Source organism: Alternaria novae-zelandiae, assembly GCF_023758075.1.
Source record: "Alternaria novae-zelandiae strain BMP 2774 chromosome Unknown scaffold_3, whole genome shotgun sequence".
Classification (NCBI taxonomy): domain Eukaryota; kingdom Fungi; phylum Ascomycota; class Dothideomycetes; order Pleosporales; family Pleosporaceae; genus Alternaria; species Alternaria novae-zelandiae.
The window spans coordinates 1,581,778-1,608,121 of record NW_026056963.1 but is presented as its reverse complement, the minus strand read 5'-3'; the positions used below and the strand labels follow the sequence as shown (position 1 = coordinate 1,608,121).

The 26,344-nt window shown below is 53.3% G+C and overlaps 9 protein-coding genes across 9 annotated transcripts; 3 read left to right on the top strand and 6 right to left on the bottom strand.

The window, feature by feature from the left end:
- Positions 1-1,332: 1,332 nt before the first annotated feature.
- J4E88_002496 (uncharacterized protein) lies at positions 1,333-3,837 on the bottom strand (the record flags this gene model as incomplete). The annotated part of the gene is made up of 3 exons (XM_049396157.1): positions 1,333-3,234; positions 3,281-3,645; positions 3,693-3,837. 3 exons carry the CDS (start codon positions 3,835-3,837, stop codon positions 1,333-1,335), a joined length of 2,412 nt encoding a protein of 803 aa, XP_049258561.1.
- A 792-nt stretch (positions 3,838-4,629) lies between these two features.
- On the bottom strand, positions 4,630-5,545 carry J4E88_002495 (uncharacterized protein; the record flags this gene model as incomplete). Its single annotated transcript, XM_049396156.1, has 2 exons — positions 4,630-5,274; positions 5,327-5,545. 2 exons carry the CDS (start codon positions 5,543-5,545, stop codon positions 4,630-4,632), a joined length of 864 nt encoding a protein of 287 aa, XP_049258560.1.
- A 2,738-nt stretch (positions 5,546-8,283) lies between these two features.
- J4E88_002494 (uncharacterized protein) lies at positions 8,284-10,455 on the bottom strand (the record flags this gene model as incomplete). The annotated part of the gene is made up of 2 exons (XM_049396155.1): positions 8,284-9,143; positions 9,477-10,455. The coding sequence occupies 2 exons, from the start codon at positions 10,453-10,455 to the stop codon at positions 8,284-8,286; spliced, it is 1,839 nt and encodes a 612-aa protein (XP_049258559.1).
- A 650-nt stretch (positions 10,456-11,105) lies between these two features.
- On the top strand, positions 11,106-12,191 carry J4E88_002493 (uncharacterized protein; the record flags this gene model as incomplete). The annotated part of the gene is made up of 1 exon (XM_049396154.1): positions 11,106-12,191. The coding sequence occupies one exon, from the start codon at positions 11,106-11,108 to the stop codon at positions 12,189-12,191; it is 1,086 nt and encodes a 361-aa protein (XP_049258558.1).
- Positions 12,192-12,763: 572 nt separating this feature from the next.
- Positions 12,764-14,095, bottom strand: J4E88_002492 (uncharacterized protein; the record flags this gene model as incomplete). The annotated part of the gene is given in 3 exon segments (XM_049396153.1): positions 12,764-12,798; positions 12,816-13,607; positions 13,732-14,095. The coding sequence occupies 3 exon segments, from the start codon at positions 14,093-14,095 to the stop codon at positions 12,764-12,766; spliced, it is 1,191 nt and encodes a 396-aa protein (XP_049258557.1).
- Positions 14,096-14,599: 504 nt separating this feature from the next.
- On the top strand, positions 14,600-15,622 carry J4E88_002491 (uncharacterized protein; the record flags this gene model as incomplete). The annotated part of the gene is made up of 3 exons (XM_049396152.1): positions 14,600-14,668; positions 14,717-15,062; positions 15,117-15,622. 3 exons carry the CDS (start codon positions 14,600-14,602, stop codon positions 15,620-15,622), a joined length of 921 nt encoding a protein of 306 aa, XP_049258556.1.
- A 110-nt stretch (positions 15,623-15,732) lies between these two features.
- On the bottom strand, positions 15,733-19,270 carry J4E88_002490 (uncharacterized protein; the record flags this gene model as incomplete). Its single annotated transcript, XM_049396151.1, has 2 exons — positions 15,733-17,726; positions 17,803-19,270. 2 exons carry the CDS (start codon positions 19,268-19,270, stop codon positions 15,733-15,735), a joined length of 3,462 nt encoding a protein of 1,153 aa, XP_049258555.1.
- Positions 19,271-19,744: 474 nt separating this feature from the next.
- On the bottom strand, positions 19,745-21,304 carry J4E88_002489 (uncharacterized protein; the record flags this gene model as incomplete). Its single annotated transcript, XM_049396150.1, has 2 exons — positions 19,745-21,158; positions 21,216-21,304. The coding sequence occupies 2 exons, from the start codon at positions 21,302-21,304 to the stop codon at positions 19,745-19,747; spliced, it is 1,503 nt and encodes a 500-aa protein (XP_049258554.1).
- A 3,186-nt stretch (positions 21,305-24,490) lies between these two features.
- Positions 24,491-25,453, top strand: J4E88_002488 (uncharacterized protein; the record flags this gene model as incomplete). The annotated part of the gene is made up of 1 exon (XM_049396149.1): positions 24,491-25,453. One exon carries the CDS (start codon positions 24,491-24,493, stop codon positions 25,451-25,453), a length of 963 nt encoding a protein of 320 aa, XP_049258553.1.
- Positions 25,454-26,344: the final 891 nt, after the last annotated feature.

The window sequence follows — 26,344 nt, the reverse complement described above, 5'->3', positions numbered from 1 at the left end:
ATAACAGGCGTCTCACCACCAGTAACTGGAACGGGGTAAGTATCCTGCATAGAAATGTTGACTTGCATTTCTATTCGCGCGGTGGACGCATCACTCGGAGTCCGCGGTGGCCGCGCGAAGAAGTAATCAACCCCCACAGATGCCCAAAGTATCTTTGACCACAACACGGCATTCACTCCCGAAATCTGAAACAATGAAGCGAAGTATCAACCTAATCTTCCTGACATCTCGCCTAGATCCGTCTACCCGTACATACTTTCGTTCGAAAGTCAATTTCAGAACAAAGATGAAGATCGTCGATTCCCAAACACTACTCATCCTTCCAAAAACACACATGCTCACCGGTCTATACAGCAAATGAGTCTTGAGCAGACTAGGATTACATTCGTATCTTATCTGATTGCTGTCATGAATGTATTGGTGCTAAGACATAGACACTACGATGCTACCTAGATAAGTAGTTATGTGCTGCTGGTAGTATCTAGAGAAGGGACGAGAGAAAAGAATTGCGCACTTACGCTCACACCTCGTGTCTTTATGTTATAATATACGGAGTTCGTATTTTTCCTTTTTGGTGACTGATGGAGAACTAGTCGATGTGGTGATCCTGTCTCAATCCACACAGTATATCGTTGTGATATTGACAGACTCGAAAGATTTAGGAAACGTAGTCCGGCGTAGAAGACAAAGTAATTTGCCCCCCCCCCCCAAAAATTAGGTAGACATTATCGTATCGCTGTAACGCACCTCTTCATCTATAATAGGACGTAGAAGAGAAATACCAAAGACCGATCACAACTAACCTCAGCTCATCCATGCCACCAAGATCTCTGGAGAACATTACTCGATGAACATACCAACGTCACAACCCACACAACATCTTCTAAACCCCCCATCCTCCTCACCACTACTTCCATCACCACATCACAGCGCACCATACCATACCATACCATACCACCTACCAACCACTACGAACCAGACAACACCATCCCACATCCATCGCTCCACATCACACGATATCACGTACCCCATTAAGACGAAAACTGTTACAACGCCGAAGCGCGTATCTATCCATTTATACAAAATCACACAACTATGCTCATTCTATTTACTCTTCTCACCATCCATTTCAATTCCAGTCTCGCAACGTAAACATGGCATGACGCTGGAAATCTGCCAGAAGGCCAGATCAATGTCAAACACAACGGTAAACAGACTCAATAATGACAACCCACAAACGCCAGAGAAATGCAACTCGCTGCTAACAACCATGCCTTCGACCCCTTTCTTTTCTACTCCAATACCACCTTCAAATACGCGGAGTCATCACCTCTATGAAAACTCAACGCGACTCCCCCCCAACCTCGCCTGCTTAGCCTGCGCCCTTTCCGCTCTCCGTCTCCTCCTATTAGAATCATAATTACTAAGATCCGTCTCAGTCCCATAAACCGGACTACTCAGCACCGTATCCGCGGCCGCAGGAATCGGAGGCGGAGGAGGGAAATTCGCTTGATCAGGCGCTAGATGCTGTTGTTGTTGGCCATTACCGAACATGGGAGGAGGGCCCGGCGGAGGCGGAGGAATACTAGCTTCAGGCATGCGCAAGGTGCTCGAACTGGGCATGGGCATAGGAGGAGGAGGAGCACCACCACCACCGCCAGACTGTTGAGCCATTTCCGCGGCTTGAGCAGCTTCCATGGCTTCGGTTCTGCGCCAGCGGTCGCCGCCGACGCCGCTCATGGAACTTACGCTGCCGGCGCGGTTTTTGCGTTGGCGTTCGCGGCGGCGGGCTTCGCGTTCGGCGGCGGCTTCTTCTTCGTTGAGGCGGCGGAGGGTTACGTGGCGGCCGTCGTTGTGCATCTTGACTTTGACGGATACGGGAGGGGAGGCTACGTCGTCTCTGCTGCCGCGGCGTTCCCGTTTGGTGGGTGAGCCGGCAGAAGTGACTGTGGCTGCCGCTGCTGCACCAGCAGGTATTATTGGTGCGTCTCCCGTGCGGCGTCGGCTGTGGTGACGGCCTCCAGGTGAGTCATAGGCTTCGGAACCGGAATCTGACAGGACACTGTAGACACCGGCGCGAGGGGGACGACTGGGGTTGGGCGTGACGGTAGAATCCATGGGCCGAGATGGGCGCTGCGCTACTGAGGGCGTGATACCGGTCATGTCGCTCTCAGACAGAATGGTGGACGGTGGTCTATGGCCTCTCCTTGGAGGTGCTCCATCACCCGTGTACTTCTTGCGGCGTTGGCTGTTCATGCGGGCGACCCGTTCTTCTTCCAGATCCTGTTGTCTCATCTCTTCCACGCGGTCGTCTTCCTTCTTCTTGCTGCGTTTGCTGAGAGAATGCTTCAGGAAACCGACGACTCCCATCGTAGCGACACCCTCCTTTAGCCCATACTGTCGATCCCTAGGCCTCATCTCAGTTTCTTCGCTGAGGCTTGTCCGGCTATCGAAAGAGTCAATGGAGGTAACACTTCCATTTGTGCGGTGACCGGGTCGCATAGCACTTCCAGACAAAGCCGATGCTTGTGGGTTGTCTCGACGCCAGTCGTTTCGACGGTTTGCTGGAGATTCGGGTGCCCTTCCTTCTTCGAGCCTGGAGATATCGGTCTGAGTGACTTCGGAGGGTCCCAATGGGCGACTGTAACTGAAGTCGCTCCCTGTCTCGGTCGGAGGGTGTTTTGGTTTGCGATTGAATAGTTTCTTGACAGCGAAAATACCACCAGCTGCAGCCCCAACTCCTAGGAGCTTGTCCTTCCATGTGGAACCTTTGTTGCCATCGGCACGGTATTTCTCATCGCTCAGGTACGATTCAGTGAACTCAGAGTCGGCGACGCGAGAGCGGGAATCACGGCGGGACCGAGAGTCGGGTCGAGAACTAAGAACTGTGCCACCGTGCCTGCTGCGGGTGCGGCTTCGAGATCTTCTTGACCCCAGCGCGGCTAATCCTGCACCAGCTGCTCCCGCTGCTGCGAGCTTTCCAGCGCCAGGGCCTCTGCTCGTGCGTCGACTGATCCTGGTACTGTATGAGCGGTCGGTGATGTAGGTGCTACGGTCATCAAAGTCCATCTCGGGCTGGGTCCTGTAGGAGAGGACGAAGTAGAGGATCACTAGGATGAAAGTCCACACTGCGAAAAGAATGAACAAGGCCAGTGGTGATCCGTATAGTGTCAGACCAAGTGGGATCTGGGCAAGTCCAAGCAGTGCAATAGTGCGGCCTAGCCATTGATGAACCTATAAATGTTAGTCTTCGCCATACTTGCGCATGTTGTTCACTCACCATAAGCTTAAGAGGGATCTTGAATCGCTCCTTGCCCTTTTCTAGCTTATGAATGAGAGCGCCACCAAGGAACTGAACCATAACAAGAGTGTATAGCGCAACGCCGATGCCGTGGTGAGGGTTGGTCAGGGATCTCTCAAGGCCAACTGCTTGGAAGCTGCAGACGATGGCAGCAGTCGAGAGTAGGACTGCTGCTACCTGCAACCAGATGTGGACTCGCAAGGCGGTTCGTGGGTTGCGATGGTAGAAGCGAGCCATGAAGATAGCTGCGGGTATTACGAATAGGAAAGCAATGACTGCTAATACGCCGTGGGCTATGATGAGAGCCTTGTAGCTGGCCATGCTGCGGAAGCGATTGCCCATGCCTGAGTAGTCAGTCTCTGTAGTCTTTTTCAACAATGAACATTCTTACCGTTCAATCGCATCGTCTCAAAGTTGGGGGCTTGCAAGTTGGGCAGCAGAAAAGTGTTGCGCTGCGAATCCCATGTGCCATCTCCCACATGCATCGTGGCCGAGTCGTAGACGCTCGACCCGGGGTCCGAGAGTTGGTTCGACATTATTGCAATAATGTTCGGTTTCGCGCTCAATGGCCAATTCCTTCAGAACAGTCGTAAGGTAGGTGCGTAAGTCGTTAAACACACCAGGCTGACGGACGAGGTAACGACAGAAAACCGGATTCTCGCTAACAACGCAGGCAAGCAAGAATACGTGGAAACAGAGAGTCGTAACGTCGTGACAGGCGTAAGAATAGCGAAAGTAGGCCGGGACGAGGTGGTATAGTCGTGTAGTCGTGTAGAGCGTGTCCGGTTGGACAGCTCGCGGTGGTGGGGGAACGTCAGCTCCTGGCGCCGTGCAATGGACGTCGTTGGGAAGAAGCGGTTTCCGTGACTGCAGGGAGCGAAAGTCTTGTCTACGGTGCTGCAGCTGCAGATGTCACGAAAGGATGGAATCGGTAGCCAGCTCAATTAGCTCGTCGAGGGCTCCACCAGCCGCATGTTTATGGGTGGAATGGCCTGGCAACGTAATCGATAGGTTGAAGGGCGGTGAGTGGCTGGGGCCGGCCAACCACAGCCCACCGCATCCCTGCACCCAGCCGCCCAGATTCTGAGACGACTCGAATTTCTGGTTTCCGAGGCCGATTGATTAGCTCGGCACGCTGCTCTTGGGCGCGCATGCGCTGGCAGTGAGGCGAACCGTCGCTAGGCTTCAAGCACCGTGTTCGCAGGTGCATTGCCACGAATTAGAACACGGATTAACACGAGTCGATTGCGCAGAGAAAAAGTCGTTTCAAGCAGTGGTATCTCGAGTCCAAACGCCGTAACAAGCCCAACACGCTCACCGCAAGGACGTCATCCCTCAACATCCAACATGTCCCTTAGCGCCTTTTCAGACGCTCGGAGCCATCTGCCTCTCTCTTCTAGTTCATCTCCGATTCCACCGCCCTCTTCCTTCCGTCTCCGGGCCTCTCTAGCTGCCGCCACGGTTCCCTGTTTCTGCGTCTCCAGCGGCCTCAGCTCGCGCTCCAGCTTCTCCAAGTCTCTGGTTCGGTTCGGGATGGTAGCCTGCAGACTTGCGATCTGCGCATTCAGGGCTGCGAGCTCCGCCTCCCGTTCGCTGAGCACTCGCTGAGTTTCTGGAAGTGGGAGACACAGCTCAGGGTTCGTCGAGACTGGTGTTTGCTCGTGCTTCAGCTGCTCAATGGTAGCTTCCAGGCCAGCAATCTCAGCCGGAAGTGACTCGAGCTGTTGCGTGCGTAGTTGGAGACCCTCGTAGCGCAGTGCGAGCTCTTTTCCCTTGTCCTCCAGCTGCTTCAGGATCTCGGCTACCTCCAACTTGCGCTCCTTGAGCTCTGCCTTGAGACCCAGTATCTCCTTTTCCTTCTCGTCGTTCTCGTGAGCGTCGACCAGGCGGGGCGGGTTCTCCGTTATGCTGCGCAGGAACTTCTCCTTAGTGACCTGCTCGACGTAGCTGAAGCGTAGCTTGCTGAAGAGTTCCTGCAACAATGTTAGGCCTGTAGCTCTCTCATGACATTTCGAAGACGCGTACTTTGTAATGTAGTAAGTCGGCCTCGAGGGCAGCCGGATGAGTGTCGCCATTCTGCTCGCTGTCCTCCGACGCCGCCGAGTTGCGCTTCTTCGCGGCCTGTGGGAGATCCTTGGGCGATAGCGTTTCCGCAATAGCCAGGAGCTTGAGTGACTTTGACTGCTGCAACTGTTCCAACACTGCGGCTGGTGTTGGCGCTGCCGATTTCCGCTTGGGTCCCATTTTGTCTGTCGTATGTGAATTGGAGGATTGAATGTTTGTTTGGGATCGCGAACGCCCGCGTAGGGCTGAGTTCCCCGCGGCGACTACCGCATGCAGCTAGCACGGCCCGCCGCGTGGAATGATTTCACATGGCCGCCCGGGATCTCTCAAGGTCAGACTTCTGCGACCCTTCTTCTCCACCCCAACAACAGTCGCCCACCATGGCGAAGGACTTGAACGACGACGCGTACATTGCAGAGCTGCTAAAAGAGGATGCAAAGAATGCGACCAAGAAATACGAGCTCGTTGGCATCGATGCCTTCAACCCGAGGTGCGTCATGAGCCTCCGTACACGCTGTGCAGTCGCATGAGCGTTGAAAGTACATGAGCACTCCATTATGAGACTGCTCGTGCTAACATACCATAGGATGAAGTCTCGCGCGCCTAGACCGAACAAGGGCTTCCTGCAACACCTCATCCGACAGACTGACAGCCACAACTCTGCGCTCCTTGCCAAAGAGGCCGCCGAGTCTCGCGCCCGACTGAGAATGATGGATCGGGAAAAAAGACAGGCGGCAGGACAAGGGGACGCATTCGCGCCAAGCCGACGCGATGTCGAAAGCGCAGGCAACCAGGGACGGTTGGCGCCATCAGGAAGCGACGTCGACCGATGCGAAGCAGAGTCAAGCAGACGACAAGATCGCAGCAAGGATGAGGATAGGCATACGAGGAAGCGCAGAGAATTAGCCGCAGCGCTTTCAAACCCGATATCTCGCCGGCATCGAGACCGAAGCAGAGATGGACACAGACACAAGAGGAGACACGATAGTGAAGACGAAGACCACTCGAAGCGGAAACGGAGACGATCAAAGTCGCCCCGAGACAACTCGCGTAAAGACAAATACGGCAAAGAGCAAGAACGCTACAAGCCCCGGGGAAGAGACCACAAGGACCGCGAGCACGCACGGCGCATGTCGCACTGCCGAACATCTTCACGGTCACGATCACGATCACGATCACCTCATTCCTCAAAGCACAGAAAACACAGCCGACACCGAGACCGGACTCGCTCCCTCAGCCCAAAACGCAAATCCACCACCTCCAAACCACCCAAACCCAGCCGCCACACCACCAAACGCACGCCCTCCCCAGCATCCTCCTCCTCCGACCCCCTCGAAGCCATCGTCGGCCCCCTCCCTCCCCCGGGCTTACCACCCGTCCGCTCCAAAGGCCGCAACGCGTACAAACCGCAAAACGGCGGCATCGAATCACGCTTCTCCTCCACCTACGATCCCACCACAGACGTGCGCCCAGCCTCCGACGCAGAAGACGACTGGGGCGACGCACTAGAAGCACTGCGTGACAGAGCGCGCTGGCAGCAACAAGGCGCCGATCGCCTCAAGCAAGCCGGGTTTACGGATGATCAGGTGAGGAAGTGGGAGAGGGGGGATGTGCAGGGGGAGGAGGATGTGGTGTGGAGGAAGAAGGGGGAGGGGCGGGAGTGGGATAGGGGGAAGGTTGTTGATGAGGAGGGGGATGTGGAGGTTAGGGCTGATTTTGGGAGGTTGAAGTGATGATGAGATTGAATTTGGTTTGTGGGGAGAAGATAATCGGTATTCTGGGATGAGGTACATTGTCTTTCACATTCCTGTTCCCTTCTCCTACTCCAATCATTACTACTATTACACGTCCCATCCCCATCCACTCCTCCTCCCCCTCCAACTCTACTCATCCCACTCACTCCCAATGCCTACCCACCAACCCCATCTTCCTCCCATCCACTCCCTCCTCATAGCTCGCACTATCCGAGTCTGTATCCGGAAAGCTCAAATCACTCCTCAGAGTCTCAACATCCGCCTTGTCGCCTACGACTGTTGTGTCGTCGTCGCCGAAGGAGTAGCGTGGGTTGCGGGGAGGGAGACGTGTGGGACGGGAGCTTGATGCATTGTTGTTGTAGTTGGTGGTGTGAGTGTTGAGGTCGCGTTGGGGTATTGGAATGGGGATTTTGGGAGGTGGCGGTGGCGGTGCTGGTGGGCGTCCAGCGTACGTATCCGGATAACGATGATGAATGCCCTGGGGTGAGCGTGGGAGAACATCCAATTCCACTGGATAAGGCGGGTATGCTGGTGTAGTGTTGTGCGACGTATCTGGCATGCGAGCCGGTGTATTGGCAAGTTCAACCACCCTCCTCCTCTCTACCCCCTGCCCCGCCCCAACCCGTCCAACCTCCTCATTCGAGCTCGAGAACCCAGACCACAACCTCGGTATCTCATTATTCCCATTCCTTCCCAGAACAGCATCCAAGGGCCCACTGATAATAAGCTGCTTCTCTGCCTGCTCCTCCTCCAGCGTTCCGTTTGTGCCGTCTAGGAAATTTCCTTGTGTAGGGGTCCTGATGAGGAAGGTTATTATGAAGACGAGGGCGAGGGAACCGAGGAGTGCGCTGATGGCGAGGGATACGGGTTCGATGTCGGGTTTGTTTGGGGTGTGGGGGGAGGGGAGGAGGGAGGGAGGGGGTAAGAGATAGAGAGTGGGTAGGGGGGTGGGTGGTGTGGAGGACATGGTGGAGATTGTGATATCGTGATATCGTTAATGTTATACGGTGGGAGAAGGGAAGGGAGTCTGTCTGCGGTGTTGGTGGTGATGCGATATCAGGATATAGGAGTATGGACTTGGCGATTGATTGTTGCAAACGCCCGTTATCTGCACTTCACGTCTGCAGCTCTGGCACGGTGGTGTCTGTGAATCTCCACTGGCAATCAGAAAAACGGGGATGAAGATACGCTGGAGAGTAGATCGTCCCAGTCGGCTAAATCGAGCTGTATCGCGTCGTTGATTTGCGAGGAAGAGTGGTGCTCTTGCGAGGCATTCAAGGGGGAATCGTGGAACGTCTCCAGCGCAATTTCCTTATCCACACATTTTGGACTTCCTTCTATCATGCTCCCAGCACCACGATGCTTCTCCACGATCTGCATGAGAGACTCGTATAATTTAGCTGCTGCGAGTGAATCTTCTCTCGCATCTGCTATCATCTGCAGTCCTTTCGCCAAATCATTCTCTTGTTGTAGCTCAGCCCGCAGTTCGCCAGATCTGTTGAGGCAAGCGTCCATGAGTAACGCAATAGTGGCAATGAAGATACTATACAGACCGGCTGGAGGACGTTGGGGGCGGTGCGCGAAAGGGTGACGTGACTGTAAAAGTTTTGTTTCGAGGTAGATGAGTTGGCGGGCTGAATGTAGACAGGCGGTGCGGGAAGAAGGGCTTGTTGAGATGGTCATAGATGCGGATGGTCGGGTGAGGGAGGTGAGGTGCAGTTTACAGCGCTGAGTGTGGATGAGCGTGTTGAGAAAGTAGGCTTGGATGAAGGTGTGGTTTGGCTTTTCGGAGGAAAAGGTACTGTCGTAGTAGTCTAGCAGGAAGAAAGCGGGTGTTTCGTGCATCATGTCCACGAGTTGTCTGTCCATTGCCATGAGATGAACGTCGTGTTTGAACGGATCCGACGTGATTTGATCGACGAAGTTGCGTGAGATCTCTGCTAGCCGGATGCGCTGGAGGAAGTATGACATGTCTGTGTACTGGGAGAGTGGCAGAGATGGTTGGGGCCCAACAGCAAGTAGATCTACGTCATTGATGTTTAGGGGCTTGTTTACGTTCATGTGAAGGGGACTGGACTGGTATACGCCTTCGCTGGGACCGCCGTATCTTGCTGCAAGAAGCCTGTGAAAATCTGTCAATCTACTTTATACCATCAGTATATCAACTCTTCTCAATTCAACGTACCAGTCTGTAGCAGTCAGATACCACCAAACACGACGGCCAACTTCTGCTTTGAGCGTCCCTGCCGCATCGACATTAGATACATGATCGATCTGATGAAGACCCATTTCCCGACCCAGCAACAAGCCAGTCGATATCAAGGAGCGGTATCGTAGAGAGACACCTTCTATATTACACAAGACGTATGATAGGATGATGGTGCCTTGTATAGCCTCCAAAGCCAGCGACGGTCCCTCTTGTAAAGTCTCAAGTACAGTATATGTTGCCTTGACCCAAATAGATGTCTGAGAGCGCGCTTGGGTCGAGGAGATAAATAAGGGACGTTCTCTGTTCAGTCCGTCCGGCATACTCCATACATGCGTTGTGTGAGCGATGATGCTTAGGAATAGAACGATGTTGTTGGGATTGGTGGGCTCACAACTTTCGATCGAACGGTAGATCTCGTTGAGGGTAGCTGGCAGAGAGGGATAGTGTGTTACGTGTTGAATGTAGTTGAGCTCAGTGATGTAGATGTCGAGGAGTGTCATAGCTTCTTCCCTTAGTGGTAGCCATATACATGGCGTTAGTCGGCCAAGTTGCGTTGTGTAGCTCAGTGTTGATGGTATCGTGCGGATCTGACCGATCTTAAAGGTGATGTGGTTTGTGGCAGGCAGTTCGAAAGAGCTCTGACTCATGGAGACACCTTCGAGGTGTTCTACCATGTCTCTCGTTTCCTGGATCTCGGAAGTCCGGTACCTCTCGATTTCGTCTGGACCGGTTCTAGAAACGAAGGCCGTTCGGACACTGTCGCTGGTGTCATTGCCCGCCTGCGGACGAAAGGTAGTCTCTCGTATGATACGTTCTTCGAGCTCCTGCACACGAGACTGGAGCGCATCTATCTCAGCCTGCATATCAGGTTTTCCGGTTGAAGAGAAAGGTGTCTGGATGCTCTCATATGGCTGTTGCTGTGTGAGCGAAGCCTCGATCGAGACGGGCGTCTGAGGGCCTTGAACTTCGCGTGCCGCCGGAGTAGGATCAAATTGACATGTCTTTCCTCGTGACCTGCAACTTGTGCATGGTAGCGGTCGATCACAGCGAATCTTGCGCGACCGACAGAAGTTACAGGAGTATTGTCCTTTGCGGTTGGAACGCTCTCGCTCACCGGAAGCTGGCATGACGGTTCTTCAAATCCTGGTCGACAATCGCAATGAGAGCACAATGGCAAGAACTCAAGAAACATATTCTCTAGAATGGGGAGGAAGATGGTTGGTCACATGAGGTATGTCTGCAGATGAGTGCCAAGCATACCGCGGGTATTCCGCGGAATACCCGTCGACGGAAAAGCGATGCTGACAGCATATCTCTAACTGGGGTCATAAGCCACATGGTTACAGAGTCGATTGCACGCACGAAGGATTCAGGAGGAAGTAAATCTGAAACGAATTGATCCTACAGACGGCAAGGATTTCATAGGAGCGCACTTTCCAGTGCTCTGGAAGGGTGGCGCTTTAGGATTTACATCGTACGGGCCTGCTATCCTTCGCTCTGAGACATGAAGGAGCCGATCTGGAGCTGCAAGGGATACCGGTAGCAGGTGCGACGCTGTTGAAATTCATGTGGTGATAGGACAGATGCAGATAGATGGATTTACAGGTGCGATGCGAAGGTGGGCAAGCAATGGCAATGGCAATGGCAATAGACCAGACGCCGGTATTCGCACCAGTCATGCTCGCCAAGACACAGCTACCATCTGACTCGCCATCAAAATAATTCCACCCTCCACATCCACCACATCTTCCCCTCCACCAACACACCAATGTAACCGATGTCATTCATCCCCCGCCATGCCTTCCCGCAAATCCCATCGCTGCCCCGGTCCTACTTCCTGGGCCACCACAAAGCGGGCCTGGCAAAGATGAAATCGCTCCTCACCTCCATCGACCTAGTAATCGAATGCCGCGACTACCGTGTCCCACTCACCTCGCGCAACCCTCTATTCGAAGATGCGCTGGAAGGAAAAGAACGAGTCATTGTGTACACGAAGAGGGATCTGGGTGGAGGATCGCGCGATAACCGGAATGAGGATGTCATTGCGAAGTGGCATCACCCTACTACGACAATGTTTGTGCGGAATGGGAAAGAAGCCGAGGGCGAGATCAGCGGACGGAAGAGCGTGATCAAGCTCCTGGATATCCTGCGCGAACATGCGCAGAAGAGGTGGAAGCTTGTCGGCCACCGCGTCATGGTAGTCGGCATGCCCAATGTGGGTAAATCCACGCTCCTCAACGCCCTTCGCGCACAAGGAATCGGTCGAGGGAAAGTCGCAGCCACGGGCGCGCAACCGGGTGTAACGCGCAAAGTGAGCAGCAGCGGCGTGAAGATCATACCGAGCGAAGACGACATGGAAGCAGCGGAGGCGGCGGCAAAGAAGAAGCTTCAGGGCGTGGGCGGAGGTGTATATCTGCTTGACACACCCGGTGTCTTCATCCCATACGTCCCCGACGCAGAAGCCATGATGAAACTAGCGCTCTGCGGCTCCGTCAAGGATACCATCATCGCGCCTGTTATGCTCGCGGATTACCTCCTCTACCACCTGAACCTCCAGTCGCCGTCGCTATACTCCGAATACGCGTCGCCTACCAACGACATCATCGAGCTCCTTACTGAGATCGCGAAGAAGACTGGTAGACTGGGTAAGGGTGGGGTCATAGATACAGAAGCGACGTCGTTGTGGATGATTCAGAAGTGGAGGCAAGGCAATATGGGACGCTTTCTGTTGGACGAGGTGGATGAGAAGAGTTTGGTGCAGGCGAAGATTGATGAGGAGGGGCTTACGCCTAGTTTCAACCAGGCGAGGAAGGCGGAGCGGGAACGCAGGAGAGAGAGGAATAAGGCGAGGGGGGAGAAGTAGGATGGTGAGGAGGAGTGTTGGGGGCGTGTGGCACAGTTCGCGCAAAGCGTCTAGTACAGATGTTTAATGCGACCACGGCCTCATCGAACCACGGCTCCGAAGGGATGTCCGCCATACTCATGCTCTGCAATTGTTCTCTACAGCATCCAGGACAAAAGACGCTATAGTTGGCCTATAAGTTCGACCAAAGCCCTCTTTTAAAACGCAATAACCCTAGCGAAGTCACCAATTCCTCCTTGATATCTTCGTTTCCCATCCTTCATTCAGATCTGGGCGTAATATTCCATCTTCTTACACGACTCCATCCACACACCTCCCTCCCCACATGCCTTACCCCGCTCCAAGTCCACGAAAAACCAGAACACGCAAAACAAACACATCAATCCGCTCAAACAGCCCCCACCGGACCCCCCACATCAGTCCTACCAAGCATCCTATTATACGGCGGCGGCTCATCATGATACGGCGGCGGTTCCTCCGTATGAACAGCCATCTCATACAACCTCGGCGCAGCATCCAACTCGTGATACGCCAGCGGCCCCGGTCCAGCAGCCTCCAACAACTCCGCACTTTCAATCGATGGTGCAGCCTGCCACTCCGTAACCACCTGCACAGGCTGCGTACACGCGATACCAGACCATTCTCTATCCGCACATCTCCCTGTGATTTCGATCTGGAGTTCGTATTCTAGGTTTAGGCCGTAGCTTGTGAAGCTCGGCGCGATGGTGTTGTTGTTGTAGTCTTTTGCAAGTTCGATGTTCGCCACGTCGAGCAGGTTGAGGCCGTCGTAGAGGGGTTCGCCGTCACCGGTTTCGTATTTGTGGTCGCAGAGGACGATGGTGCGGCGGTCGGTGTGGTTGGTTACTCTGCTGGGGTGTTTGAAGAAAGCTTCGTTGGGGAGGAAGACGTTGATCTTTGCGTTTAACTGCACTTTTAAACGCCGGATGAAGAGATCAGGTGGTGAGGGCAGTGATTCCGAGCGTTTGGTGTGTTGCACTGTTACGATGGCTGGGAGGGGGGAACCGATAACCAGGATGTTACCGGGAGTGGCGAAGACGTTGAATTGGGCGTAAGGAATTTCTGCAAAGGACTCGATGCCGAAGAGGAGTTCTTTGTCGGCAAGTTTGTCTTTGAAGCGGCCGAGTTTGCTGGAGTTCTCGCCGTAGTTGGGGAGGAGTTTGCGTGTTCGGATTAGCTTCGCTGCGCTGCAGTGTTTGGGTAGTTTGGTGCCGAAGTTTAGGTCGGGTTGCAGGAGCGAGCGGTCGTAGGGGGGCGCTGGTGGCATGTAGGTGATTTCTTGTCGGACCCGCACTGGTGGTGTGCCGGGTAGATCGGACTCCATGTACGCTTCTAGGTGGTATACGACCCGTGGACTTGTGGGTGTGGGACCGTTAAGCGTAGGTGGTAAAGGGAATCCTGGAGAATGCTGGAATCGGGGGTGGTTCCATTGGTCTCCTGGGTGAAGCCATACTCTACCTAAACGTAGGTGCACAAAGTCAGTACATGTCTCACATGCAGTTTGTACAGCGATATTTCTTACCAGCGGGAGGCGGTATCGTAGCATGGTTTCCGAATGTGAAGGAGAAAGGCAGCTCAACTCTGGCGGGATCTCTTGCATTGTTGGCGCGGAGGTGGAATTCATCGGCTGCGATTTCGTGTATGTAGAGGAATTGCGAAAGTCCATAGAACTCAAGGTGCACGCTTCTTCCATGGGCATCTTCAACGGCAGAGAAGCCTTTTAGACTTATGCTTATGCGTTTAGGTTGTGATGTGGGCACCACGGTTAGCTGGCCTTGTACGCAGTCCCCGCTTGTGTAGGTCGGTGGCGGATTGAGCACTTCGATGTAGACGGGATTGTCTCTGCGATTAGCTCGGCTGCCGGTCGCAGCAATTGTTAATACCATGATCAGCTGATGGATGATGGAAGACTGTAAGACAAGGATAGGAGAGTAATTGTGGTTATGGAAAACAATGACATTGTGTAAGGCTGCCCACGGGGTCAAGTATCGACGGCGATGTCGCTTCGGTGCCGCCCCTGTTCCTCGGGACCTGCCATACCAAGCCCTAGGGTGTCACGAGTTAGAGCCGAAGTTCCATCTTGGTATTCAAGCCCGGGTTTGATTGTCCTGGACGCCCTATGGGCCTAAAGACCCGCGTATCAACACCGGTGGCCCAGCCGCGTTGCTTCGATGAGTGATATTTACGAGATCTCCATTAAATCTCCGACCATCAGGCCTGCCGTAGTGTTGCAGGTGTGTTGCGCGATGACGAGGCGCTTTGTGGTGATGCTCATTGGTGGTGTTGGCGGCGCCGGGGTCGTGCCGTCATCGATGGAGGGCGCGACTCGCGACTTCTGGACTTTTTGACCCTCTAGCAGCCCACGCCCGTCCCAACCAACACGGCCAGCCATGTCGTCCAGCTACACCTGCACAGCCTGCTCCAAGGCCCTATTGAGGTCCTCGACGTCGCTGCTCCAGGTACACAGCCACAACCCCCTCCCCAAAGCGGATAATTGACTCTCGTAGCGAACGAATCGAGCGTCTCTGCGCCAAGCACGTCGAACAATCTCCACCACCTCGCCCACCGCCTACCATGCCTCGCAATCGCTGTCAGCAGATGTCAGGCCCGAAGCGATCAAGAAGCCGCATCCCGCTGTTGCGTCGGGCGTGACTGGCCTCGCCCAGAAGCTGCGCGAAAAGGCACCGCTGATGACCGAGACGTACGTCGCATATGGCGCAACACGAGACCTCATCAAAGAATGCACGAAGCCGGGTGAGTACAAGATACCCCAGGCGCTGCTAAAGCGGGGCGAGATACCGGTCGACGAGAACGGTGTGCATCTGGGCGAGGCCGAAGGGTGGTGGTATGACAGTAAGTACTCACAATGAATCCTACCCAGGCCTTTCGCTAACACTTCTTGCACAGCCCTCGGACTCAAGCCAACCTTTTCGAATTGGGCCCAAATCACCTTCATCCACATGTACATGCTACAAGTCCGCTTCCGCATGTTCCCCCAGTCACACGCACCGGTATGGATCCAGCACCTCACCAACCAGGCCTTCTACGCAGCCGAGGACAGACTGGTCATATGGCACAAGTTCAACGCCAATTCGCTGCGTCAGAAGCATCTCAAAGATATGTTCTCGCAGTGGCGGGCGGTGCTGCTGTCGTACGACGAGGGGCTGATGAAGGGCGACGCTATGCTTGCGGCGGCTATCTGGCGTAATCTGCTCGGCGCAAAGGAAGGTGTTGACTTTGAGAAGCTGGCGCAGATTGTGGGGTATATGAGGAGAGAGCTCAAGAGGTTGGATAGTGCTACGGATGATCAGGTGGCGGATGGGACGTGGACGTTCCGTGGTAGCCCCGGAGATGAGGCGCCTGTTGTTAAGGCGCCGAGTAGGATGATGGCGGCTGAGACTTCGAAGGCATGAGGAAGGAACGGCATAAATGGAATGTATGAGAAGAACCATGTATCAACAATGTGTATATATCTTATGAGAGATGCGATATGGAAATAAGCCTGTTTACGTTCTTTCAGGTTTCACTCATGCCCCTGCATACTCAAGGTTAACGCCTTCTGTAGCTCTTCCTCGTCCTCATCCACCCCAGCCGAAGCCCGCCCTTTGCCTTTACTCTGATGATGCTCCTCCAGAAGACTTTGCTTCTTGACATACTCCATCACAATTTCCTCCTCCGTCTTTTCCTCCATCGTCTTTTCTCCTCGGTGCTGCGCCTGGAATACATCTTGCGTAGTGCCTCCAAGATGACCGGGGTCATACGAGGGCGGCCTTTGGGCGCCTAGTAACCCGTTGCTCATGGAGGCTGCCATTTGCTCCGATGTTCCTGCTCGCTCCCTATCGAGATCTTCCCATTCATTGTCTTCGTTCATCTGACACTGTTCCTGGCGACTTTGCGCCATGGCTTGCTTCAGCTGCTTTTCGTATTCCAGGGCTTCTCTTAAGTGTTGCTGCGCTTCGACTTCGCTGGAAGCCATCGCCTGGAGTAGTTCCCCACTGGAGTCCGCTTCAGCGTCTGCGCGTAGTTCGTTTTGTACTGGCTGATCGATGGACCCGCCAGTCTCCGCCGCTCCGAGCGGTACTTCGGGCTCGGTATCCATAGTATACGAATTGTACTCCGATGTGAGTGTGGCACTTTCAAGATCTTGGATAGAAGCATCCGCAGACCGGACTGAATCCGCAGTAGACTCATCACCCACCTTCCCCTTCCGCTGCGCATCCAACACATCCTTCATCATCTCCCCAAGCCCATCTTTCCTCTTCAAATACTTCTGAATCAACCCCCACCTCTCAACAACATCCTCCCTCTCCTCCTCTCCACTCAGCACCCACTCCTGATACCCCTGCGCCGTCCTACTCGTAACAATATACGTCTGCACACTACTCCCAAACCTCTTCTGCACCTCCTTATGCACTCCCTTCATCATATGACTCGGTATCCCGAACAGCGCCGCCCCGGGCTTAGCTATGAAACCCCCAATACCTTTACCTATTCCCTTGAAGAACCCACTAGCGCCTTCTTTCTGAGCACCCTTCCAGGGCTGTGTAAAGAGGCCGGTGACGCCGTCGTACCAGCCGAAACCGAATTCGCGACCTATAGCTACCATGCCGGATTTTAGGTCGGAGACTTTCTCTTGGGGGCGCACGGTGGTGTCGTTCCAGAGCTTGGGCGCGTTGTGGAAGCCTTTTGTTATGCCGACGGAGAGTTCCATGGGGGATTGGACACCGGCTTTTACGATGCGGCCGAAGCCTCTGCTTGTGCGTAGGCCAGTGGGGCGTAGCATGTCGTTGTCTTTGCTCGAGCTGGATGCTACGCTGGGAGTCCGAGATGCCGGAGTGGGGAGATTGGGGGTGGTCTGAGAGCGGGCAAGCGGTTTCCGCTCCATTGCACTGGGATGGGAGTGTTGGGGTGAGCCTGATGAAGCGGAGCTCTCTCCTACTAGCGACGACTCGCTCCTCTTTGCTGCGTTCCGTACTGAAGTGTCAGACTGCTGTCTACTAGGTCCAAAGGGAGCCTGTACAGCCTTCGCCGTTTCTGAAGGCATTTCAGCTATTCCCATACTCATGCTGCCCAACGTTCTCAGTATCCCCATACCGAATCCAGAGATAGGCTCTAGGGGACCCTCATCAGTCTCATATTCTTGCGCCCTGAAGAGTTTGAGGTCATGAAAGTCCAAAAGACCGGCATTCGCCAACGTGCAGGCGGCAAAAGCGCTCAGTCTGATTTGAGTGCGCTTGATGCGCCATACAGCTACTCGAGACGGTGCAAGATTGCAACGGAGTCGGTCGGGATCGATATACTGATGGAATGACTGAGCGCCCATATCGCTGCCGCGCTCCGCAGCGATCTTGCTTGCAAGATCCTTGGCACGTTCGAGACTTTCGGGCTTTAAGCAGAAGTTGATAGCATCTGCTAATTTGTCCGATGTGAGTTGCCGGTAGGGAATTGGTTCGGGACCGGCACCAGCTCGTGCGATCATTGCGCCCCAGAAGGGTTGATCACCGAAAAACGGGATGACTAACGTTGATCGGCCTGGAGTAGGGTTATCAAGTCAGCCTTTGGCTTTTTGAACTTCTGCAGGCGAAGGACTTACCTGCTGCGATGCCTGCCGCTGTAGTACCTGCACCGCCATGATGAACTACACATTCGACGTGCTTGAAAAGCCAGTCATGCGGCACATTCCCTAACATGAAGACGTTCTCCGGGACGCGAAGTTCGTCTGCGCCCATACCTCCCCAGCCCTTGGAAAGCAGTACACGTCTTCCGCCTGCAATCTTTTTCGTGGCCTCGAAGATGAGTTCCGTCATGGCGTTCGGATCGTCCAAAACGATACTCCCAAACCCAATGTACACCGGCGGTGGTCCATCGTCAAGGAACTTTTGCAGCTCAGGCGTAGGGGTGTAATTAGAGGCCAGATTCAAGAAGTAGAAACCAGAGATGGATATGTGAGAGCCCCAGTCCTTTGGTTTCGGAATAAGAGCTGGAGACCAGCAGTATGTGTGAGGAACTTTGAGGCGCTGGAGCATTCCTGGGGCCCACATCATACTCACGGGCTCTAGGCCGAGGCACTTAGCGCGAAACCGGTTGATGATGTCGCCCAAGCCTTGCCATGAGAGGGCTTCAATCATAGCGTAACTGATGTAGTTGGTGAGTTGAGTATCGGCGTTCGAAGACTGGATGTTCGCCAAAGGATGAGGGAAGGCCTGGGTGGGTGAGTATGGCATGGTGAACATGATGTGAAGGGGTATTCCCAGCTTCTCTGCGCAATGAATATGCGCAAAACTCGGTGGGTTGGCAATGATACAATCCGCGACGAATGGAAAAGAATCAGCACCGTTTGCGGAGCGATCTGAACTGTGGTTGTCGGGCATCCCATCACCAGTTTCATAGCACGATCGCCAGCAGCCTTGAATGTATTCCGCAACATCTCTTCTCCGGCGACCGACATCCCCGCTGGCCAGACTGCGGAAACCTGGCATCAATCCAGGATTCTTGACCATGAAAGCCATCAGCTGAGAAGGGTCGCCGCCAATGCTGAAAAACTCCAAGCCGTTCTCTTGCACAAACTTCTTGAAAGTAGGATGAGTTGCCAGACGGACACGATGGCCATAGGTCTCTTTCAAGACTTTTCCGAGAGCAACAAAGGGTTGCACGTCTCCGCGCGAGCCGACGACCTGGATAACCACATTTAGAGCTGGGGGTGGAACTCCTTCTTTACCTCCTAATGAAGGTGGTATGTATACAGGAGGAGGTGGGCTGCTATCTTGAACGCTTTGGACGTGCTCACGCAAAGCTGGGGTAAAGACTTGGGATAAACGTCGGTTGAGCTGGTTGATGCGGATGTTGACACGGCCGTCTTCGGTGACGCTGGCGCTGGTGCCTAGGCCATCTTTTTCGTTCCGGATCTCCCCATAGATGTCGCCATATGGGGGAGGCGGAACTTCTTCATCGGTCGCATCTGGAGTGACGAGGTCGGTCGTTTGCAAGGGAGCGTCATGTCTCGTTGATCCTGCGGTTTCAGTCTGGACGGTAGAAGCAGCTGCTTGTGCTTGTTGAAGCATTGCATGCTGCGTATCGGTCGGCGGAACAAGATGTTCATCTTCTAAATGAGATTTCGTGGCCATGGCATCAAGCTGAGAAAGCAGTGTGCACAGTTCTGGCCGTCCCTGGTAGGTACGGCATCAGTAAGTACTTCATCGTCGAAGAGCGCCTTACGCCCTGGTGGAGGCATCGCATGAGTGCATTCGTGTATACCAGCCGTCAACGATGCTAAAGTCATATTAGTGGTAAGCTTTGCGCATGCGAAGGATGCGCATGCGTTCGCGAGAGGCTGAGGCAGGACCAATTAGGCAGACCTTGCGAGCTGAACACGGGAAGTTGGACCCCGTAATTACGTCATCATCAACAGCCTCAAGGGGCACGTACGCACGCATCACCCAACTGCTGAACTCATGTGATGATTGAATATTCATTAGGAGAAGCATGCGAGTTCCAAATCTCCGGCTTGAGTGTATACCAAATATTAATGTCCAACATCAAAACAAACGTTGCACCAGACCGAAAAACAAGCTTGTCATAGCCAGTGTGCACAGCGCATCCCAAACACCATGAACGCTCGCAATCGCACCACCAGTGAAATCTGCTAGTGCACCTGTGGTAGTACTCGTCGGCTGTCCAAACCCGCTGCTACCGCTGTTGATAGAGTTGCCGTCGTTGCCATCCGCGGTAACAGATGCGGTGATGGAGATCGACCCCTCGACTACAACCACGGGTGTTTCTTCAGGAGTGAGTGAAACCTCGATGCCATTGATAGTCGTCATGGCGCCAGGCATCAAGGTTTGACTGTTCGGCAGCAGTAAGCCTCCTCCATCAGTTGCGGGAAGGAAAGAGAACCCAGATGGAAGAGCACCTGGAGCAATCGTTGTGCCCCCGAGGACCACGCTGCTTGATGTTGCGTCGATTGCTATCGTTGTGGTACCAGCAATTAAAGCGGAAGAATCGCGTGAGATGGTCATAGTGCCGATGACGGTCACTTCACCCGGCTCCAGTTCCGACGCAAGCTCGCTGACATTGACGGTCGTTCCATCCATGACCACTGTAGATGGACCGGGTGTCTGAGTAGTATCCAGTAGCGGAATGGTTTGGGTGCCACCAATGACCACAAAAGAACCTGAACCGCCTCTTGAGATGGGGATGTTATTGATGGTGGTTACTTCACCAGGCTCGAGTTCAGAAGCAAGCTCGCTGATGTTGATAGTCGTCCCGCCTATGATCACTGCAGACGGGCCAGACTCTTGGGTAGATTCCGGTAGCGGAATTGTCTGGGTGCCGCCCAAGACCACGAACGAAGCCGACGTATCTCGGGAAATGGGAAGGTTGTTTATAGTGGTCACTTCGCCTGGGCGGAGTCGCGTAGCGACCTCACCAATGTTGAAGGTCGTTCCACCGATCACCACAGGTGCTGGTCGAGTTCCCGGAGTCGGTGGACGAAGCCCGAAAGTCGCTGTACCACCTATAACAACGAACGAAGCGGAGGTGTCGAGCGAGAGTGCAACATCGTTGATGGTGGTTTGCTGTCCAGGAACGATCATACTTGCAGCACCGCTTATCATGATACCCGAGTGAGACGGCTCAACTACAATAGCACCAAGGCCTGGTAGAAACATGGTCTGCAGTTCGCCCGGATTGAGAACCGTCGTGGTAACTGGAGGATTCACGGGTAACGCAGGTATGCCACCTGGAGGTCGCATAGGTTCTCCTGGTATTAGCCGCACCGGACCACCAGACGTCGCTATCGGATAACCCGGAGGCGTACCCTGAGGTAATGCAGGAGCAGTGGGGTTTCCAGGGGGATCTTTCGTTTTGCTCGGCTGATCGGTTGGTGTAGCAGGGACATTTTCCAAAGGTTTGGGCTTGGTGGATAGAGGCTGGACATTCAGCAGAGCGTTGCTAGGTATACTTCTTGCTGCTTAGCTACAGACATCACCAATAGGATTTGCTACTTACGTGGGATCTGCTAAGATCGGCTGGAAAGTAGCTGGGATGAGATAATCGTAGTCGAATAGCGTTGAAACAGTGATCGCGGTCGTGGTCATGGTGATCGTCGGGATGCTGGCATCAGGATCAACCGGCGTATATATGCCGATGTAAGTCATCGTTTGTATCGAAGTCAGGCAAGATGCCTGCGACTCGGTTGTGGTCGGCATGCCAACCATAGAGCTGTTAGACAGACTGGGGGTCCTATGTCACGTTAGCAGATTGCTGGTTTAAATAGCTAGGAAAAGCAAACCTAAGAGACATCGCAGCAGTCATTTGCGCCCGTTCCTCAAGACTCACACCAACTGCATGTTTTATGTTTTCGTATCGGGTCAATGTTGTTCCATTGCTAAATGGGGTGATATAGACAAAAAGAGTAGATGTTGAAGTCACTACAGATGTTTCTAAACCTGGATTCCGGGTACTGGTGACGTACACGGTGTTGTACACGGTACATTCTGGAGTTGGCGTCGAAGAGGGGGCAACAGTCGCTGAGACTCCAGGACCTATAATTTGTCAGTCTAATCGAGCCTACAGGGTAACTTATGGACCAGGTAAATACCTAAAAAGAACAGAGCGATAAACGTGAGCACTCTCAACCGGCATTGTGAGTACATGTTGGTTATGGATAACCAGACGGTCAAAGGCGCAAGGTCCTAGTGACTATGTTCATCGGCGTCGATGGCAATATCCACCTAGGCAATATGGGGGTAGGTAATGGGAGGCAGCAGGATAGATGCGATGCTTTCCATGCTACTGTCTTGAAGATGAATGTGCTATGCGATGTTGCTCAGCCTTCTAGTTGCGCCAACCATAGTCTCGGCATCCGGATCGTGGTTGGTCAGAGTGTGCTGCATTGTCTTGATCTGGAAACATACAATAAACTTTGATTGCTTATGCAGGACAAATATTGGGGAGTTATACATAGCCTACCAATAACCAGATGATATCCTTGATTGCAGGGAAGAACACAGTCAGCAAGTTGGAAGTCTAGTTGCAGTCCAGTACAGGCTCGCTCGTACAGGTAGAGTACTTTGTTCCTGCCTTACCCTCAGTTCTGAACATATGCGAAATAGCGTTGTTGATCTCAGCCTAGACGTTCTCGCAATATGACAGGAGCGCTCTCACTTACAGCATCGGGAGGCTGGTTTGGTAATGACGGAAGCTGGTCGACGTATGCCTCTTACAGGTTGCGAAAGTGTGTCCATGCTTGTGCTGACAACCATAGTTTCCTCGTTCAGGCAGGAACACCACCACAAACGTTCAACGTGTTGCCTGCGACACAAGCTACAAACATTTGGCTTCCTGTCTCTGATGAGTGTATGAGGCTACAGAATGGGTCGGCTTCGTGTGGCAGCTCTCGCGGTGTGACTCCTTTCCAACAACGTCCGAGTCCTGGGTTTCAAGCGAACATGTCGTCAACGTGGGAAGCTATCGGTCTCTATGAACTCGGAATGGGGAGAAATTATGATATTACCGGGAATGGGATCCTTGGGTTCGAGAGTGTTGGACTGGATAACTTCACATTGGAAGGTCTGGCGGTCACCGCATATGCCTCGCCTGGCTTCTGGGTTGGGCAGCTAGGTCTGTCGCTGTTGCCACTAAACTTTTCAGAGACTACCAGCTCGCCGTCGTTGATCTCAGCTCTCAAAGATGAGGGTCACATACCCAGTCTAGTGTATGGATATCAAGCTGGTGCCTCGTATCGCAAAACAAGAGTACCTGCCAGTCTCGTTCTTGGAGGATACGACCTTTCACGTTCTTCAGACCCCTTGACGGTCGATATAAGTGCCGATATGTCCAGGGCTCTTACGGTCGGACTCCAAGATATCATAGTGACCGACTCACTGAATGGGACGCTGTCGCTGGTTGATAATGAGCGGATAATCGCTCCGATCGATTCGTCCGTTACAGAAATATGGCTTCCCGAATCTGTTTGCGATCGCTTTGAGTCTGCATTTGGCCTGGAGTATCATGAGAAATCTGGGAGATATGTCCTCACAGATTCGGCTCGGGATCGACTTCGGGAACTCGATCCCACCTTGACGTTCACCATCGGTACCAATGCGGTGACGGGTGGCAACACTACCACGGTCCAACTTCCATATGCGGCCTTCGATTTGCAGGCAGGGTATCCAATCTTTGCAAACACGACGAACTATTTCCCGATTCGAAGAGCCGATAACGAAAGCCAATACGCCATCGGCAGAGCGTTCCTACAAGAAGCCTATCTCGGCGTTGATTTCGAGGCTGGTACATTCAACGTCAGCGCAGCGAACTGGGATGAACTCAAACCTGAGATTGTAACAATCCCAGGTAAAGATAGCGATACCGGGGAAGCCAAGGAGCCAGGCCTGTCGGGCGGTGCGATAGCTGGGATCGTCGTTGGCTGCGTAGTAGCGATTTTGATGTGCTTCTTGTGTACATGGTCTCTGGTCCTGAAATCCAGGCGGACGCGGGAGCAAGATACAGCGCTGGTAGACGATAAGGGAGCGCACGACGCGCTGCATTCAGCTACACAGCTGGCAGGCGTGGCTGTTCACGAGCTCCATGCTAAGCACGGCGATAGCGAAATATGGCAGGCAGAAATGATACCCGAACTGGGCGGTCAGGAGTGTGCGCACGAATTGCATCCGGACTGCGTTCGATGAAGGAGGACTGGTGTTGGATTGCGCCTGCCGAAGGAGAGACGCACCGATGACTAAGCACGCTAGCGTGTTAGCGTCCAATTTCGGGAAGCTGTCGCGCTCCTGGTCCGCTGCGCCGGACTTACACCACCTTTCTTTCAACATGTCATTTCTCAAACAACTTTGAAGAAAACAACTTCTTCTTCTTTACCCTACAGGTCCTGAGCAAGCGGCATAATTCTCAACCTTGTACTGCACCATGTCATCTCCTTTTACACAGTAGTCCACCGGGAAAGGAGTATATACCTTCTTTTCTCTGCGCCTTTGACATACATACAGCAATTAGTTGACCTATTGAAGCAATTATAGTTCCTGTGCGTTACATTCATACCACCTGAATATCCACCCAATCCGAATTGCTCGATGATCGAGTAAGATGACCTCCACTGAGGACCGGCTAGACAGTGTGAAATAACAGGGAGCGGTACGTGAATACTATGTGGCAGATCGCGACTTATGATATTTCGTTCACAATACGACCTCCCCGCCGGCATGTGAACAGAATCATGTTTCTTCTCTTGATCAGCGCAACCCATCACACGGTCCCAACACATAACAATGACGGTCGACCCACACACCCTCACGCTGTCGACCGCTCTCGAAGCTTGCCATTCGCCCTCTGGCGAGAAGTGTGCTATCTGCCAGGAGTCATTAGAGGACGCGCCTCCTGTCTATGCTCCAGCAGATGAACATACATCCGATACAGATTGCCAGGCTGACATGGAAGCAGTCGTTACGAAGGTCTGTGGCGACAAACACTTCTTCCACCGGACTTGCATCGAATCGTGGTGGAAATCCGGTAATCCTCATCTCAACACTTGCCCTATCGATCGCACACTTTGCTACGGCGACGTACGTGTACCCCAGGAGCCTGTCAACCTTCCTACGTATACTACATTCCCAGGTCATGACCCACATGCACACGGTACCGTTCGCCTAGGACCTCTTTCAGCTGATGACATAGATTTTATTACCAGCGCACGAAACCAGGCATTCATCTCAATGCTCACTCCGCATCAGGTCATTACAATCGGTCCACTCGTGGGCAATCTGCTTGAAAGTGCGATCGAGACTCTGCAGAGACGTACATCGGAGCTTGCTAACGAAGTTACGGTCGACTGCTACCTGGATGCTCGCGTGCTTGCGGAAGGGCCGGCCGCAAGTCACATCACGCGCGAAGATATAGATCTGGCCAAGAGCATCGCCGAGAATATCATGATCACGGCTTTGAACCGTAGCATTGTACCGGTTGGAGCGAGCGAAGGTGTGCAGGCTCCTTTCACTGCCGGCCCTTATGTTTCTCGCGACGAGTTTGGGCGAATAGTAAGAACTGGAGCCGACGAAGCAGTTTTTCATCACCCCCAACCTTATCAACCGGGCCACAACGGTTTTACGGTTTACAGGACTGTACGCCTCCAGCTACAAATGGAAGGGCCACAGCATTACCTTGATAGTATCGGTCATATGGTTGGCTTCTTCGACGATGACGAAGATGATTCTGGTGGTGGTGACATGGGTTAGAATTCTGTTGACGAGGCTGGTGATACCATCAATGCCAGCTCCTTCGAACTTCATCATTGAGATCGTAGATAGGCAATGTCAAAAAGAGTGTTCATACGATATACGTGGATGAGCTAGGTGAAGCTGAGTCAAACTGTGAAATCGTCTTCAAGACACCCCAACGTCTACGTCACTTTCTACAAGCGTGCGCCTTGCCACAAATACTAGCCACCGTACCCCTGAAATTTTCCGGATTTATCCATCGGCTCTTATACCAGGGAGAAAGGGAGGTTAATAGCAAGAAGGCAAGCCGGTGGGGAACATGCGCAGTTCACACACGGCTCGACTCGAGCTGACAACCCCACCCCGCCACCGCATGCGGCAAAGCGCCAGATCCCGCTCATGATGGCTGGCTAGCCTCCCAAATAATCTCAGCACGTCACGAGCACGGAAGCAACGAAAGCACGGTGTTCCAAGCCTGCAAGTGAAATCGCAAAGATCTCCGACTATTTCCATCTCTTGCAGCTCCGATGGCCATGGCCCCTTGGATATGTCTCCACTGAAGCGTCCGAGTGAGGATGCGGAGCATGAGGATGGGCGCCGACCTGCACCACGAACGCCGAGGATTAGAGCTTGTAAGTTCATGGACCGCGCCCCACTTCATCATTGCTTCTCTTTTTTTTCTTACAATGTGTTGTTGTAGGTGCGGAGTGTAAAAGACACAAGATCAAATGTGATCCTGTCGACAATGAAGCAAAATGCGCGAAGTGTTTGCGCAGCGGAACAGAATGCGTTCCTTATAATTTGAATCAACGGCTTTTGGATGAAGATGCTGCGTAGGTCAATATCATTCGTGCTCTCTTCGCCATCGCTAAGTACTTCAGTTGGAAATCAAATGCGACAGCCGAGTTG